This window comes from Gymnoscopelus braueri (assembly GCF_963280865.1).
Source record: "Gymnoscopelus braueri genome assembly, chromosome: 6".
In the NCBI taxonomy this organism is placed as follows: Eukaryota; Metazoa; Chordata; class Actinopteri; order Myctophiformes; family Myctophidae; genus Gymnoscopelus; species Gymnoscopelus braueri.
Genome location: NC_137607.1, coordinates 27,321,151 through 27,336,371, shown reverse-complemented (window position 1 = coordinate 27,336,371; position 15,221 = coordinate 27,321,151). Strand labels below are relative to the sequence as shown.

Sequence of the window (15,221 nt, the reverse complement as noted above, 5' to 3'; positions counted from 1 at the left end):
GAGAGAGAGAAGTTGGAGGGCTCAGTAGGCGGGAATTTTAGGGTGGTCCAAAGTTCTAATCAAGGCTCTGGCCCCAGAAGCACACCCTTTACTCGGTACTGTATCATGTACTGGTGACAAGTGCTTTTATGGTGGCTGTGTGAGTTGTGTTGTAGTTTTTCCTCTTCTTTTACAGACTATAGCTATCTGCACTGTTCTTGTCTTTAACTGTTGCCCAAGAGAGTCTAGCTAGCAGAAAACTAGCACACTAATCAAAGCCATATGACCGGCTCAATGTAATGTCTGAGCGGGGTGAACAGATGAACAGATGCTAAGTGTCCCTCGCTGAGATTCTAACACCATACAGACTCTAGCTCTCACATGTCCCTCTGCTTCTCTCTCTCTCTCTCTCTCTCTCTCTCTCTCTCTCTCTCTCTCTCTCTCTCTCTCTCTCTCTCTCTCTCTCTCTCTCTCTCTCCTCTCTCTCTCTCCTCTCTCTCTCTCTCTCTCTCTCTCTCTCTCTCTCTCTCTCTCTCACACACACACACACACACACCACACACACACACACACACACACACACACACACACACACACACACACACACACACACACACACACACACACACACACACACACACACACACAAAGACCAACATGCTCTCTCTTTGATCAGAAAATGGTTTATGATTCAGGTTTTAGATTTAATTTCAAACTTCCATGATCCTCTTGCAACACGCTGCAAAAAACCTTCCAAGCAAATCTATGAGGCTGTGAGATCAGCTCACAGCCTGTAACCTGGATATCACTGTTAACTTATCTCTGAAGTGTTTCAGTCACTCCTTCTGACCTGCCTTGCAAGCGTGGAGGACTCACATGGACGCCCACACAAAGGCCTTGCACAATAAACAACACATGAGGTGATAAAATAGTAGAAAAGCATGGAATATCTATCTAAACTATGTCTGTGTCCCTCCCTCTCCCTCTCTGTAAGTCTCTATCTCCATCTATGTGTATGTCTCTCTCTCCATCTTTCCCTATTCTGTCTCTCTGGCCATCTGTCTCAGTCAAATGAGTGAGGGTACTTTCTCAGTCTAAACCCTGTCTCTCTCTCTCTGGTCAAGAGAAAGGGGCAAGCATTCCTCTCTCAATTTCGCCAAATAAACAGTGGGCAGATGAAAAGTGGGAACATAAACAAGCCGAGTCTGTCGAATAGCCAAGGATGCGCTCCCCTGACTCTGAAAATGAGCCTCTCTAGGCTGCAACAATATTTTGTGAGAGCAGTGACTTGTCTTGAAGTGAATCAGTCAGCAACTTTGAGCACAGAGTACAGATTGCTGTGAAAGCTACTGTACTCCCGGTGTCATATTCTATACTAGTCACAACTTCAAGTCTATTCTAATCTAAATTCATACTCTCCAGTCCATACTAATCACATAATGCATTGTGGGGGATTTAAAGTTTGAGCCTGGGACTTATGTTGAGTGAATGAAGCCCTGACCTATGATCCAGGCTCATTAAAATATAAATGATTTGATTTTTCTTTTATTCATGTGTTGATTTTTTGTCAGAATGAATACTTTATTAGTCAGAAATGTAACCAGCACATGGTTTAGTAAGACATTAAGGCTAAAACGATAACACAAAAAAGTCCTGCTTGGGGACGTGTTTCCATTGTGGTCCTATGTATTCAATTAATCAACAAATTAACACAATAATACATGTCATCAACAAATACAAACACTATATGTTTATGTACAAAGGAGAAAAAGGAAAAACGGCTGCAGTGAATGACACTTCCTTTCGATGGGAATTTACATTTACCTCCCCTTGTCGTCTCCTGATAGATGTTTTTTCAGGCCAATTTTGAAAAAGACCAGTGATACACATCCTTTAATGGATGCTTTCCACATTGGTGGCAGAGTAGTAGAATGAGAATTTTCCCATGTTTGGTCTATAAATGGGTAGTACCAGATCATGGTTGCTCCCTCTAGTGTTGTGGCTGTGGGTGTCACTCACTTTGGAGAAGTAGTTAGACAGGTATGAGGGTATTGAGGGCACTGTCATTTGACTATCTTAAATACCAATCCCATTGATATTTGCTTAACCCTGTTTTCTACCCTGAGCTATCCAAAACTAGCAACGTGTGTTGGAATTAGGTGGGTCGTGGGCTTAAGGCAGAGAAGTAGTCGTATCAGTTTGTTATGGGAGGTCTGAAGCTTAGTTTTTAGTGACAGAACCAAGAGGTGCAAGTATTATCGAAATGGCATTGAATGAGGGCTCCAACTAGAGCCTTGAGAGCACTTTTGTTGACAAAAGAATAAATCCTGCCCATAAATGTCATTCTTTGATTGACTTTCTTAATCACTTTTGACTTTTGATTTCACCTATCAGTTTGTCTAGAATACATCCCAAATAGGTAACATTTTCTTTGCTTGAGAATGATTACGTTATCAACTCTGTCCTTGAAATCATTTGCATTACTAAGAGTATGTTTGGACCCAAAAAGAATGGATTCTGTTTTACCACGGTGTAATGACAGTTTGATGACTGACTGACTGACTGACTGACTGACTGACTGACTGACTGGTTGGTTGATTGATTGATTGATTAATTGATTGATTGATATATTGATTGATTGATTGACCCAGCTTGGGTCACATACCACAGTTTTGACATAGCCTGCTGCACACCAAACCAATGGCATGTGTGCAAATACAGGACTCCTGTTGATTTATGACTCTTCAGAATGAAACTGATGAATGAATCAACTGGTATATATTTATATATATAAAATATTTTTCCTCTCTGTTTTATTTTTATTTAGTGTTTTACTTATGTTGATTTTATTTAGGCTTAATTAAGTAATGATCAACTTTATTTATTAGATGGTTACATACAATGAATAAATAAATACTATATCATAATAAATCATCACAAAGTCAAGGGCTTAAACTTTTTTTTTTAAATGGGGGAAAAAGTGGAAATCAAAGGGGTTATATAAGATAAGCAGCCGTTGGGGTGGGGGTGGGGGTCTGACTCTAGGCACTACTTCACCCCAACACAACACCATCTATGATGCTATCATGGTCTCTTGTGAGAGAGGTTGCACATAGAACTAAGAACTCGCAAATATAGACTATAAATCCCAACTTAAGTAAATCACTGTGGCAGAGAACCTGCCAACCTTTCCTGTCATCCGTGGTTGTTTAGTTGCTCCCCCCATCGGCCATGCATGGGCACAATGCCACTCCATACCATACCTAACCTGTCTGCCTGCCATCGACCACATCATTCCCTTCAGGAGACTTCCTATAGTTGCAGAGAGTGGTCTGGTACTAATCAGCCTTTCTGTAACTACAATTACACACTACCTCATTTTAAACATATGGTGTCATTTCTTAAGACGACAACTGCGCTTTAAGAAAATCTGACAACTTTCAGGAATCAGACACTGCGAGTTGAGTGACATAGTAGGCTACACATGCATGCTATTAGTAGGCTATAATTTCTTGCAAAACGAAAAAAAAAACGCGATAAAAAATGTTTCTCCAAAATAAAACAAAACAATGAAAACATTTTTTTAAATAAAATATAAAATAAAATATAAAATAAAATAAAAAGATTACACAAACTCACACAAATGTACAACAAGACATTAACACCATCATCTTGGAATAGCTTGACTGAACTCACCTTCCCTGTAGTAGCGAGATGCTATCCGCTACGTTTCCCTTTGCAGAGAGTTGCCGAGTTGCCGATGTCTGCTCGTCTCCTCTCGTCCTCTCTAGACGTGTCAGTTGTTGCCTCTCGTCACAAATAGCCCAGACTGAGCGGAATCCAGACAGTGTGTGTGTGTGTGTGTGTGTGTGTGTGTGTGTATGCGTGTGCATGTGCGCACGTGCGTGTGCACGTGTGTGTGTGTGTGTGTGTGTGTGTGTGTGTGTGTGTGTGTGTGTGTGTGTGTGTGTGTGTGTGTGTGTGTGTGTGTGTGTGTGTGTGCGTGTGTGTGTGTGCGTGCGCGCGCACACAGTCTGTCTGAGAGCAGCGGACTAAGATCTTCTCCCCTCCAGGTCCACTCCAGGATGTCACTGGCTGACTTCGGACTGGAGATCTACTGCGGCCACTGGTCTGGTTGCACTGTTTCAGTTTGAGTGGCTGCGCGCTGCGCTGACGGCCTGGCGCAGAGCCGCGCGTCAAAGGAAGGAAATGAGGAGTGAACGCGCGCGGGGGACAGTGTTGCCAGGTGTTGCGAGAGAAACAAGCAACGAGGTCTATGAAAACAAGCCCAGAAGAAGCCCAGCCACATGATGAGCATCGGATATTTGAAAATAGCAGCATACAATACAATACAAGCAGCTTGTAGATCTTCTATTTATTTTTTTAAATCTTGAGAAAAAAGTGATTTTTTTTATATATATTTTTTTTAACGTTTTAACAACAACAATCTGGTACAGGGTCACAAAATACTTTTAGAAGGGGGGTCCGTGCGTGGACAAATACTACATATTCATTTGGGGGTCCTGGCTTGCCATGAAAATGTTTGGGAACCACTGGTTTAAACAACATTAGAAAACAAGCCCAAATAAGCAACTATACTTAAGAAACAAGTAAAAAAAAAAACGCAACCCGCAACTACCAATATGTAGCAACTTTACAGAAAAGAAGCCCAAAGTCGCTTATAATAAGCCGACATGGCAACGCTGGCGGGGGAGCTACTACCGAGGTCTGTGTGGTTTGGCTCATCAGTCATCATCACTCATCACTGTCACATACAGCAAGCAGTGTTTCTCAAACTTTTTAATTTCAAGAATCCTATAACTCTACATTTGTAGTTTTGTACGCTCTCAGAGTTACAGAGATACAGACCTGTATTAAGGGGGCATTTGGAACCCCCAGGAACCCTGAGGGTCCGAAACTCAGCAATTTGAGAACCTCTGCTCTGGCCTACTACAGTTTGGATCACTAAACTCAACTGTAAGTACACTAACTTAATAGCCTAATAAGTAGCAGAGGTCTAGAGTGTGGTTCCACAGGGATGTTGCCTAGGACCGTTGCTCTTCTCAGGGCTACCAAATGTGCGTGTGTCACAGCAGTTCTGTATGCGGATGAACCGACATTGCATTATGCCAGCCTGCACCATCATGCAATGTACTTAATGAAGTCTTGAGCAGAGAAATGCAAATTGTGCATGACTGGTAGTATAGATAGACTTTTCATCATAGCATCTCTAGTACCAATTGTATTGTGCTGTGATTGGGAACAAGGTACAGGTTATCTACAAGCCCAAAGTTTGATTTTGATTGTGTAATTCGGAAGTTCAGCAAGTTGAAAGTGCACTCTGTCTTGGTCTGTCTCACCACATTAATGATATTGTTTTGAAAATGGGAAGAGCAATTAGTACTTCCAGGAAATTTGCTTCTTTTGTTGCCCGTCCCCTTACAGTATGTCAGATATAGTTCAAAGTTTAGTTTTATGTCATCTTGACTATTGTTCTATGGTGTGGTCATCTGCTGCCAGTGGTGACCTTAGGAAGCTCCAGGTTGTCCAGAACAGGGCAGCACGGTTGGTCCTTGGTTACTCACTAAGATCTAATGTGAGCCGTATGCATGCCTGCCTCTCCTGGCTTACAGTTGAGAATAGTCTGTCTTCTAATACGCTTGTGCTTCAAGTCAGTCATGAGCAGTAAAACTCCTGTTTTTACACATACACAAATTGTTTGTGCTTGATCATAACACTAGAGGTTCCAGTAATGGGCAGCTTGTATTATCTTGTCCAAGAACCAATGTTTTAAGGATATCTTTTATTTGTAGATCATCATCTTTTTGGAATAGCTGCCTCAGTAGTCGGTACCTCTGCTGCATTTACAGTATTTTTTTGTTTTTTTGTTTCCTGTTCTTTTCTCACACGTAATTTGTATTGTGTGTTTAGTACTGACGTTTAATAATTTTGTATTTGCTGTATTTGTTTGTATGTTATTTTTTTATGTGGACCCCAGGAAGACTACCTGGCACCAGCTAATGGGGATCCTTAATAAAATAAAAATGTGTGTGTGTGTGTGTGTGTGTGTGTGCGTGTGCGTGTGCGTGTGCGTGTGCGTGTGCGTGTGCGTGTGCCTGTGCCTGTGCCTGTGCCTGTGTCTGTGTCTGTGTCTGTGTGTGTGTGTGTGTGTGTGTGTGTGTGTGTGTGTGTGTGTGTGTGTGTGTGTAGTAAATGTGTGGGTGTATGTTTGAGCGTCACAACCAACCCACAGTGTTTTCCTGCATTCAGATCAACAGATAATGGCTACCTGTTTCTAAAGCTGCAACATTGCTCATACATCAAGTGAAGCTGTGAGTGGTAAGTACATCTAGGATTGTAAATGTATCTGCTAAAAGAAAACCTTGTTGTTAATAAAGGAATCTATCTAATGTTAAACACCTATTAGAACAGGCTCAGGTTAGTACATTTCTATATTCACACTCACACAAAGTTCTTGGACCTGAAACAATTTAGCACAGATCTACATTTCAGTCCACATAGCCTACAAAGAGGACAATTTATTATTTCCACCCGCTAGTTAACAGTGTAGGCCTATAAATGTAAAAGTGGCTGAGTTTGGTCTTTTCAAGTATGTCCATCAAAGAGCACTTTAATCTTCCATCTAAGTAAATTAAGAGTAAAATGTTCAAAACAACACAATCAAAGGCCACTATAATTCAGTATTATGTTTTAAATGGCACACTGTTATGGTGATTTTCTCTTTTCATTTGCACTCAATTTGTGCGTGGAGTTTGGGATATTTATATTCTTAATAGTCTGTTTAAACTTCACAAACAACTTAAGATTGTCCATTTACAAATGGGTTTCACATTCCCATTAGCTGTGTCTTTGCTGGAACAAAGGCAAGTGTATTCACCATGGCAAGGCCAAGACGTTGTTACTGTGGCTTCAACAGTAGAGATTATCTCTATATATATATAACTCTAGCTGCTTTCATTGTGCCTTGGAATAGAAGACCAAAATGGGAAAGATCTGACACACCCAAGAGGTCTACAGTATGTGTGTTATTTATTGCTTGTAACTTTTCCCAAAATTGCTGGATGTATTTTAGTTCAAGAGTGAGGCATATCTGCAAAACATTTAAACTGTAGTCAAACAATAATAGCCTGGAGAGGAGAATAATCTTTCGATGGAATAAATATACAGTATTTATTTGTTCATGTGTATTGATCTGACAAACCATGTTGATACTGTTAGGCTTGAGTCATGAGTTTTTGATCATTGAATATTGTTAAAAGTGGCACAAAGTACTTAGAATTCAATGTCACAGTCAACTGCACATTTACGAGTGGAACTCGACTCAATGAGAGTTAAACTATATCTGTGAAGTCACCACTGTCATTGTAATTATAAACAGCAAAGCCAGTGTCTGGTAAGTGGTAATGTTATCCTATGACTTAAAGTCGCACTATGTAGTTTTGGGTATCAGCGGCCACTTTGGACACAAATAACATGGCAGCCAATGTCTTTGACTTTGAGATTCTCTGCGTCCCTGTGTCCCAGTTTCGCCACTAGTGACGTGACGTGATGTTTGAGTCTTTTGTCTGAAAAGGTGTGGCTTTGCAGGAACATGCCTGCTCGTGCACTGCGCCGTGCACGTTCATGAGTTTTATACACGTGGGTCATGACTCATATTTATATATGATAGAAGGTGAGTTACGTTTGTTTCTAGGGAGATGGATCCCGCAATGCAGCGCAACGCGTTGTGAGCTTGTAGGTCTGCTACTTTCGCCGCGCATCCCATACCTGCAGCACCCAACAGTGTGTGACTGACACAGAATGTGTAGATGAAACAATCGATAAATAGGGAATCTTCTCTTGCGTGTTTCACGTTTCCTACCTGTGGGACACTAGAGCTCAAATGCCCGGATGAAACTCATTGTCTCATAGTAATACAGTAAAGCCCCTAACAGGGACCCCCCTGAGTCTATACATTTATGGAAAGATTTTTGTTATTGCTTAACATTTTACTTTATAATTTAGTGGGACATAATATGCAATAGTTGTTTAAAAGTTACATAGTGCTGCTTTAAGGGTTTGTAGCATCTAAAACATTACAGAAGATGTGCTTTTTTAATTAAAAATCAACTGATACATTTTTGTTACAGAAAGTGTTTTTTAGGAAGGTATAGTGAATGCTTAATAGATTTGACAGTTTCCATTGACATTGGTATCAGTAAATCACTGCGGTTGTGTTGCAGGGAACCTGCTAACCTTTCCTGTCATTCATGGTTGTTTAGTTGCTCCCCCCGTTGGCCCTGGGCACAATGCCAAGAGTGCCACCCTTCTCTATACCTAACCATTGCCTGCCATTGGCCACATAATTCCCTTCAGAAGGCTACCCATAGTGGAGTAGTGATAATCAGCCTTTTCTGTAACTACAATTACACTCCCTCATTAAAAAATATCTAAAGTTGACTTAAAACTGGCTTTAACCACTTAAACCCTATAAACGCCATCGTACATTAAATTGTGAAAATAGCCGATCTACAAGCTCACAACAATGAGATTGGCTATTTATTTTATTTATTGGCTATATAGGGACGCTAGGGGTCATGTGGTTAAGAAAGTCTAAAAAAAAAAAGTAATACAACCATCCCAAATCACAAGACATTAACACCATCATCCTACATTTGACCTATTTTTTATGTTACAATGAGGTGTTTTGGCTGTACAATAATGTTTCAATGGATATTAAAGCTGCCTTCACACTATAGTATCTTGCCCTTTTTTGGTGTTAATTTGGCAATGGCCTCCATATGATATATATTTAGAAAGCTGGTCTGAGAAAGACTCTGAAAATGTCTCTCAATTGCGATGTTCAAAAGGATTAATTTGGGACAACAAGTCATTTAATGTGAGCCCTGCGTAAGCAGATACAAATGTATATCTGTTTATGTCTCTATAGAGACATAAACAGCCCTGAAGTATTCTAAAGACAACATTTCAACACTGAAACCATGTTGATGTATGTATCCAGGAATGTTTTGATTAACAGAACCATGACTGCATTCTCCTGATAAAAAGTAGAACTAAGCCAATGTAATCATCACCTAAAATAGCTGGAACGTTTTGAACTTATGTGAAATGCATAAGTTGCAATGAACACGGGTTGAAGACAGATACAGAAACTCTGCCATGTGGTCTGGCAGTTAGAAGTTAGTTTGTCCCAGAACTGAACAAGAGCACAGCATACAAGAGCATAACACGTCCTTAAACTACAATATAATTGGCCTTTGACCTTCTTGACAATCTTTTTTCTATTCGTAGTAAGAATGGCCTTGACCTTTGACATTGGGTGTAGAATTCTGCTATCTTGGTACCAAACCCCTGTATGAAATCACATTAAAATGGGACCCCTATTTTGCTCTTTGTAGCTTACAACTATACAATAACACACACAGTCATGCACATGTACATCAATCCAGTCCGAGATAAGCTAAGATGGTTAGTTAGACTTTACTAAAAAATAGTGTGCATGAATCTCATATCACAATGAACATGCTTCTTATTTCTTTCTTCAGAACAATGTACCGTAGTTGCAGACGTAGGTTTTTAGACCAGCTCTAATTATGGCATCCAATTATGTGTCTTGACTTATTCAGTCAAATGAATTCACTAGTTGTTAGATTTGGCTAACATTAGTAAAGAAGACAGATTGCGTGGTTTCACTTATGCAGTGCTTCACCTGACAAGAGAGCAGCTGTATGTTAGAACAACCGTGCAGATGGCTCTCTACATTAGTTCTCAGAGAGGAAAACCACATCTCTCGTGGTGAACAGATTGTTGAGCAGGGGTTATATTATAGTGTTTAGAACAGGGGTCTTCAACAGGGGGTCCGGGACCCCTAGGGGGTCCTCAGAGTTACAACAGGGGGTCCGCCAAATCTTTGTGTGATATGATTTACTTTTTTTACCTTAACCACTTGAACTCTAGCATCCCTTTTTCTGAGGAGAACTTTAGCCAAAAATAGCAGCTCACAACGCCTCGCAGCAAAGGTATTTTTGGCAAAGAGGTATAAGGATAAGGATAGGTGTAGAGGGAAAAAAGAGCAGACCAAGTAAACCAAAAAAAAGTTTAATTCTGAAACACAATTTTATACAATATAGAGGGGGTCCCTGCTTCATCTCTCTCTCAGCTAGTGGGTCCTTGGCCTGAAAAGGTTGAAGACCCCTGGTTTAGAACATGTTGAGCAGGGGTAATATTCATCGACAGTTACTGTCCAACTTGACTCACATGTTTTTCTTTTCTTTAATGATTTTCCATCCAGATACAGTGAACAGAGAGACAGAGGCAGGAGAGGGAGGGGGATGAAATGGAGTAAAGCACTATCGGTTCGGGTCAGCTGCGGAAGGACTTTAGCCTTATTTATATGGTATATGTGATCGTACTCTGAGAGACACATGGGGGCACCCCATCCCCATTGACTCATAACTTTGACTTGTCGCTGGGCTCTGCGAGTCGGCATTACAAACCAGCTCTAAAAGCGTAAAAACATGGGCGCTCGGGCGGTGCAGTGGGGAAGTGCCCGGCCCACCACCGCGCGGAGGATGTGGGTTCGAATCAGGCTTTGTCGAGCGTTTATACGAAAACAATTGGCCTGTGTTCAGGGGAGGGAAGCTGGCGGGCGAGGGTGATATTTGTCACTGCACGTCCTACGGGCTGGGGCGGCACCTGTCAGCAGGGAGAGCTGGGCAGGAGGAGTAGGACGGAGGCTGAGGCTTTTTTTCTTTTCTTTTTCACACCAGGGCCCCTCTCATTGCAGTCTTTCCTGTAACTGGCACTGTTTTCTTGTAGTAAAGCAGAAATGTCTTTTAAAAATGAGGACTGAGCTGGGCCAAGACTCCAGCCGGTGTTTCTGGTGGTTTTAATATGTTGTGAGAAAACTGTCATTAGATTGATATGTAGTGTAATTATCGTAATAAATTCTAACAGCATAACAATATTTTTCTTACAATGTGTCGGCTGGTTTGCAATTGAATTTAACTCACTCTTTGAATCTAAGTTGCAGCAACAACGTTTGGGCTTTGGGCTTACCTAATATGGTAGGTAAAATAGAGAGTCAGAGATTTAGATCTATTTATATACTGTACACTTTTACCAGAAATAGATCTTAGTACAAGTCTGCTAACCATTACAAAGGAAGCAATAATAATGGCGAAGGATCAAAGAGTCCAAAAGCAAAGCGGTTTGCTTATGTTGACATTTTTTGACAGTGTGATAATACATTAATGGTTTTGTTGATATCTCAACCCATCTATTTGGAAAACAATGAAAGTTATCCTACAAAGACACCCCCAAGCCCAACAGCTTTCAACATGTATTCTATTTGACAGATTGGATAATTGATTCTTTTAAATGGAACTAGATTTGGCACAATAAAGGATTTTTAAATATTGCCACAAGTTCACAACTACAGCTGAAATGAAGTTATCATGATAGATGCTAAAACAATTTGCCAAAATTGTCAGAATCCTCACTATCCACTCTTTGTAATGCTAACTATGTAGTCTGTTGTTAAAGCTCTTCAGTGCAGACCCCAGACTGCCTACGTTTAGTCTCACCTTAGAGTTCTCTGATCATTAGAACATGCTCATATGCAGACTCACCAGAAACAGACCCCCCAAACCATTTGCCATCCCAAGCCAAAGTGTATGGAACCACTGACATGGTTCACTGTATTATGATTGCGTTTGTCTCTAGCAGCAATGTGCTGTAGAGTGTAGCATATAGCACTGTGTCCTGTTGTCAAGTGTGAGGTATGCATGCCTTTGGTGTGGTGAATAGAGAGTTGAGGTACTTGGGCCATAGCGTAGAGTCTTCATAACTTGTCTGCTTACCTATGTCCGCATAGATGTGGCAGCACACAAGCATGCATGCACAGGAAGCTGTGGTTTCTAAGCGTTTACCTGTGACATGCACAGGTAATTTTAAGTCATGTTAATGCAAGTGAATTCCTGCATGATGCCAAAATGCCATAACATCAATAACAGTATGTCAACGATGGTCCACGGGACCACGGACAACACAGTAAGCAGACCAATAATAACACTGTAAGCAGACCAAGAATTATTTATAGATTTTAATGGGAAGAGATGGCTGTCCTAGTCAAATGTCAACCTGAAACCGATGAAGCTTCAGAGACAAGCAAGCAAGGCAAGAGAAAACATTTTACTGTATGTCTGATTAGTCAAAACCGCACTGGAATTATTTTTTTCCAAACATAGCTGTCAAGCCAGTCTAGACTAATGTGGGTTGAAGCTGAAGGTCAACAGCCTAGCTAATATTTTCCGCTTCATCTTCAGCCTCCTCAATGGCAACAGTGATGACTTTGTGTCCCATCAAGTTCTACTACGGTGATCCAATTATTTTAATATCTCCTGTTGTTCAATTATGAGAGTAATTTTCCCAATTCCAGATCTTCCAAATCACATAATCTACAGTTTCACATAATTTATAAGCCGTCATATGTTTAAATGTTATGTTGGATGTACGTATATACTGGTGTTATGACCAGATACTTTCCGCTTGTTCTCGCACAAACACCCAGCATTGCGGACTCGTTGACTTCTTGATGCTAATCTAATCTTCAAGACTCGTTGTCAGAGTCAGTATCGGTGTGGTAACATAGCTGTTTTAAATATGTCAGAGGGTACTATATTATAAACCAAAAAGGATATTAGACAAATTAGGCTTTTAAAATGGAAGGAGTCATCTAGAAGTGAAAAAGCACCTGCTCAACGGAATAGAGATGCTGGAGAAAGAAGGGGGACTGGGGGCGGATTGCAACTTCCTGTTGTGGCTTTGAAGAGCACCAGGTTGGTGCATGTGTAAGCACCTTGCAGTGTCAAAGTGTAGGCTCTTATCACATATCACATAGTACCTCACACCACTGAGAGTTCACATTCCTGTGAGCTCTAACAGAACTCAGTTTATTCCTCAATACTCTCGTGGCACTTGATGTTGAAGAGGTGGTGATATTAGGTCAGTGCTTTGCCATTTTGCTTTGCTACAACTGTATGTTAGTATCCACATAATCCTCGTAGTATTGTAGTAATTTAGTACACCAGAAATTAAACAGAATAATTTCTGCCTCATGAAATGGTAAGCAGTGGAGGGAGGGAGACTTGAAGGAATCTTCTACCCTCTGCAAAAGCAATTTCTCCTGTGCTTCTGTATCTGTCTCAACCTTTAGGTCTGTTTCATCAAGAATCCTGCTGTCCAGCACCATTCTCCATTCTACCTGTTAATAAAAACAGAACTCCCAAGTCAGACAATAACTTGACTCCTGCCGCGGGGCCACCATGTCTATCGATCCTGCGTCCGATCTGCCTTTCTACTATGGCAGCATCAGTCGCAGGGAGGCAGAGGAACAGCTGAAGCTGGCCGGGATGGCGGACGGTCTTTTCATGCTGCGACAGTGTCTCCGCAGTCTAGGAGGCTATGTCCTCTCCATGGTGTGGAACCTGGACTTCAACCACTACCCCATAGAGAAAGGGCTGAATGGGACATATTGCATCTTAGGAGGCAAGTCACACTGTGGGCCGGCAGAGCTCTGTGAATTCTACAGCAAGGACCCAGACGGGCTGGTGTGTACTCTGAGGAAACCATGCCTGCGCTCCACCGACTCCCCCATACGGACCGGATTGTTTGACAGCCTGAGAGAGAAGATGTTGATGGAGTATGTAAAACAGACCTGGAACCTAGAGGTGAGTCTTTGCTCCATGATCCATGGCTGGATTTTGAATGTTGGCAAACATTGAATAATCAATTCTTCGTTTCTACCATACCACTGATTATTCGACCATGAAAATGTTTTGTTGTGCACATCCCTAGACTCTATTGATTATGGCTAATACTTCGCACAACTCTGTTACTCTCACTGTTATTTTAGCAAGTGACACGGTCATACAGCAAAGTACAGTTTGGCCTTTATAGAAGTGGACAATGATTGTGTGTCTGTTTGTGTCCAGGGAGAGGCAATGGAACAGGCCATCATTAGTCAGGCTCCTCAACTGGAGAAGCTGATTGCCACCACGGCCCATGAGAAGATGCCTTGGTACCATGGTAAAATAGCACGCACAGAGGGCGAGAGGCGGCTTTACTCTGGTGCACAACCAGACGGCAAGTTCCTGTGAGCAGTTCAATCTTATTTTGATTCTCTACATTCTGTGTGTTTCCCCCACATATGCCTTTTTATTGTTCATCCAACAACCTCCATAAAAGAATACACAAACAAGGATCAACATTGACTTGTTTTATACAATTTATTTGGTTTTATTTTAGAAAATTCAGAGATCTTTGTTGTTTTTAATGCAGTTTACTTTGTATTCCTCAGGGTGAGAGAGAGAGATGAGTCTGGTACTTTTGCACTCTCTATGATGTATGGGAAATCAGTGTACCATTATCAGATCCTCCATGACAAATCGGGGAAATACGCCATGCCAGACGGGACCAAGTTTGACACTGTATGGCAGGTAGGCCATTCTTAATGCTGTACTGTAGAAATATGTACAGCGGAAATGTAGGCTTAGCTTCCTCATTGATGTCACGTCTGGAACATTCTTCAAAGCATTTTTCTAATACTATCCTGTTGTGCTGTGTATGATGAAAATCAACAGATCTTTCAAGTTCCACTTTCCACATACAATTTCAATTCAATTCAATTTTATTAAAGTGTCAAATCACAACAAGTTGTCTCAAGACACTTTACATGTAGAGCAGAGACCCGACAGTCCCACCCTGAGCAAGCAATTTTGCGACAGTGGCAATAATACAGTATTGACATGTTCCATTACCTGTCACATCTTCCCCCTTCCCATTCTCTTCCTCTCTCTGTCAATCTTTCCTTTTGTCACACCAGCTAGTTGAGTACCTGAAAATGAAGCCTGATGGCCTGGTGACTGTTCTCAGGGAGGCGTGTGTCAATGGCAAAACTAATAGTGGTACTGAAAATCATCACTTTATGTTCATATTTTATATTGTTATATATTATATTATATATATTGGGTGGAAACCTTTCCAAACCTTTTTTTTTAAGTAAATGGAAAAAATAACCTGTGTTCCAATGCATCAAGTGTAGTTATTATTTAGTCACAAGTTCTCGGTAATACTTTTCTTTGGTTATTCACGACGCGTTGTGAGCTTGTAGATTGGCTTTGTTGTTTTTGCTACTTTTGTGTGACACTGTAATATGACGA

General features: G+C 41.1%; 2 protein-coding genes across 4 annotated transcripts in view; one reads left to right on the top strand and one right to left on the bottom strand.

The window, feature by feature from the left end:
• The window catches only part of adamts10 (ADAM metallopeptidase with thrombospondin type 1 motif, 10), a 75,422-nt gene extending 71,371 nt beyond the window's left edge, over positions 1–4,051 (bottom strand). The window contains exon 1 of the mRNA XM_080430056.1: positions 3,676–4,051. The gene's annotated coding sequence lies outside the window, so the exon portion shown is untranslated. The remainder of the gene's footprint in view (positions 1–3,675) is intronic.
• A 671-nt stretch (positions 4,052–4,722) lies between these two features.
• zap70 (zeta chain of T cell receptor associated protein kinase 70) overlaps positions 4,723–15,221 on the top strand; it is a 15,271-nt gene continuing 4,772 nt past the window's right edge. The window contains exons 1-6 of one of the 3 annotated variants that reach the window (XM_080431089.1): positions 4,723–4,956; positions 6,250–6,318; positions 13,217–13,730; positions 13,995–14,155; positions 14,360–14,498; positions 14,885–14,966. In XM_080431089.1, the coding sequence (XP_080287215.1) occupies positions 13,326–13,730; positions 13,995–14,155; positions 14,360–14,498; positions 14,885–14,966 (787 nt within the window). In that variant the 5' untranslated portion in view covers positions 4,723–4,956; positions 6,250–6,318; positions 13,217–13,325. Of the gene's footprint in view, positions 4,957–6,189; positions 6,319–12,860; positions 13,006–13,216; positions 13,731–13,994; positions 14,156–14,359; positions 14,499–14,884; positions 14,967–15,221 lie in introns of those variants that run through there. The other 2 variants (XM_080431090.1, XM_080431091.1) reach the window with 2 other exon arrangements.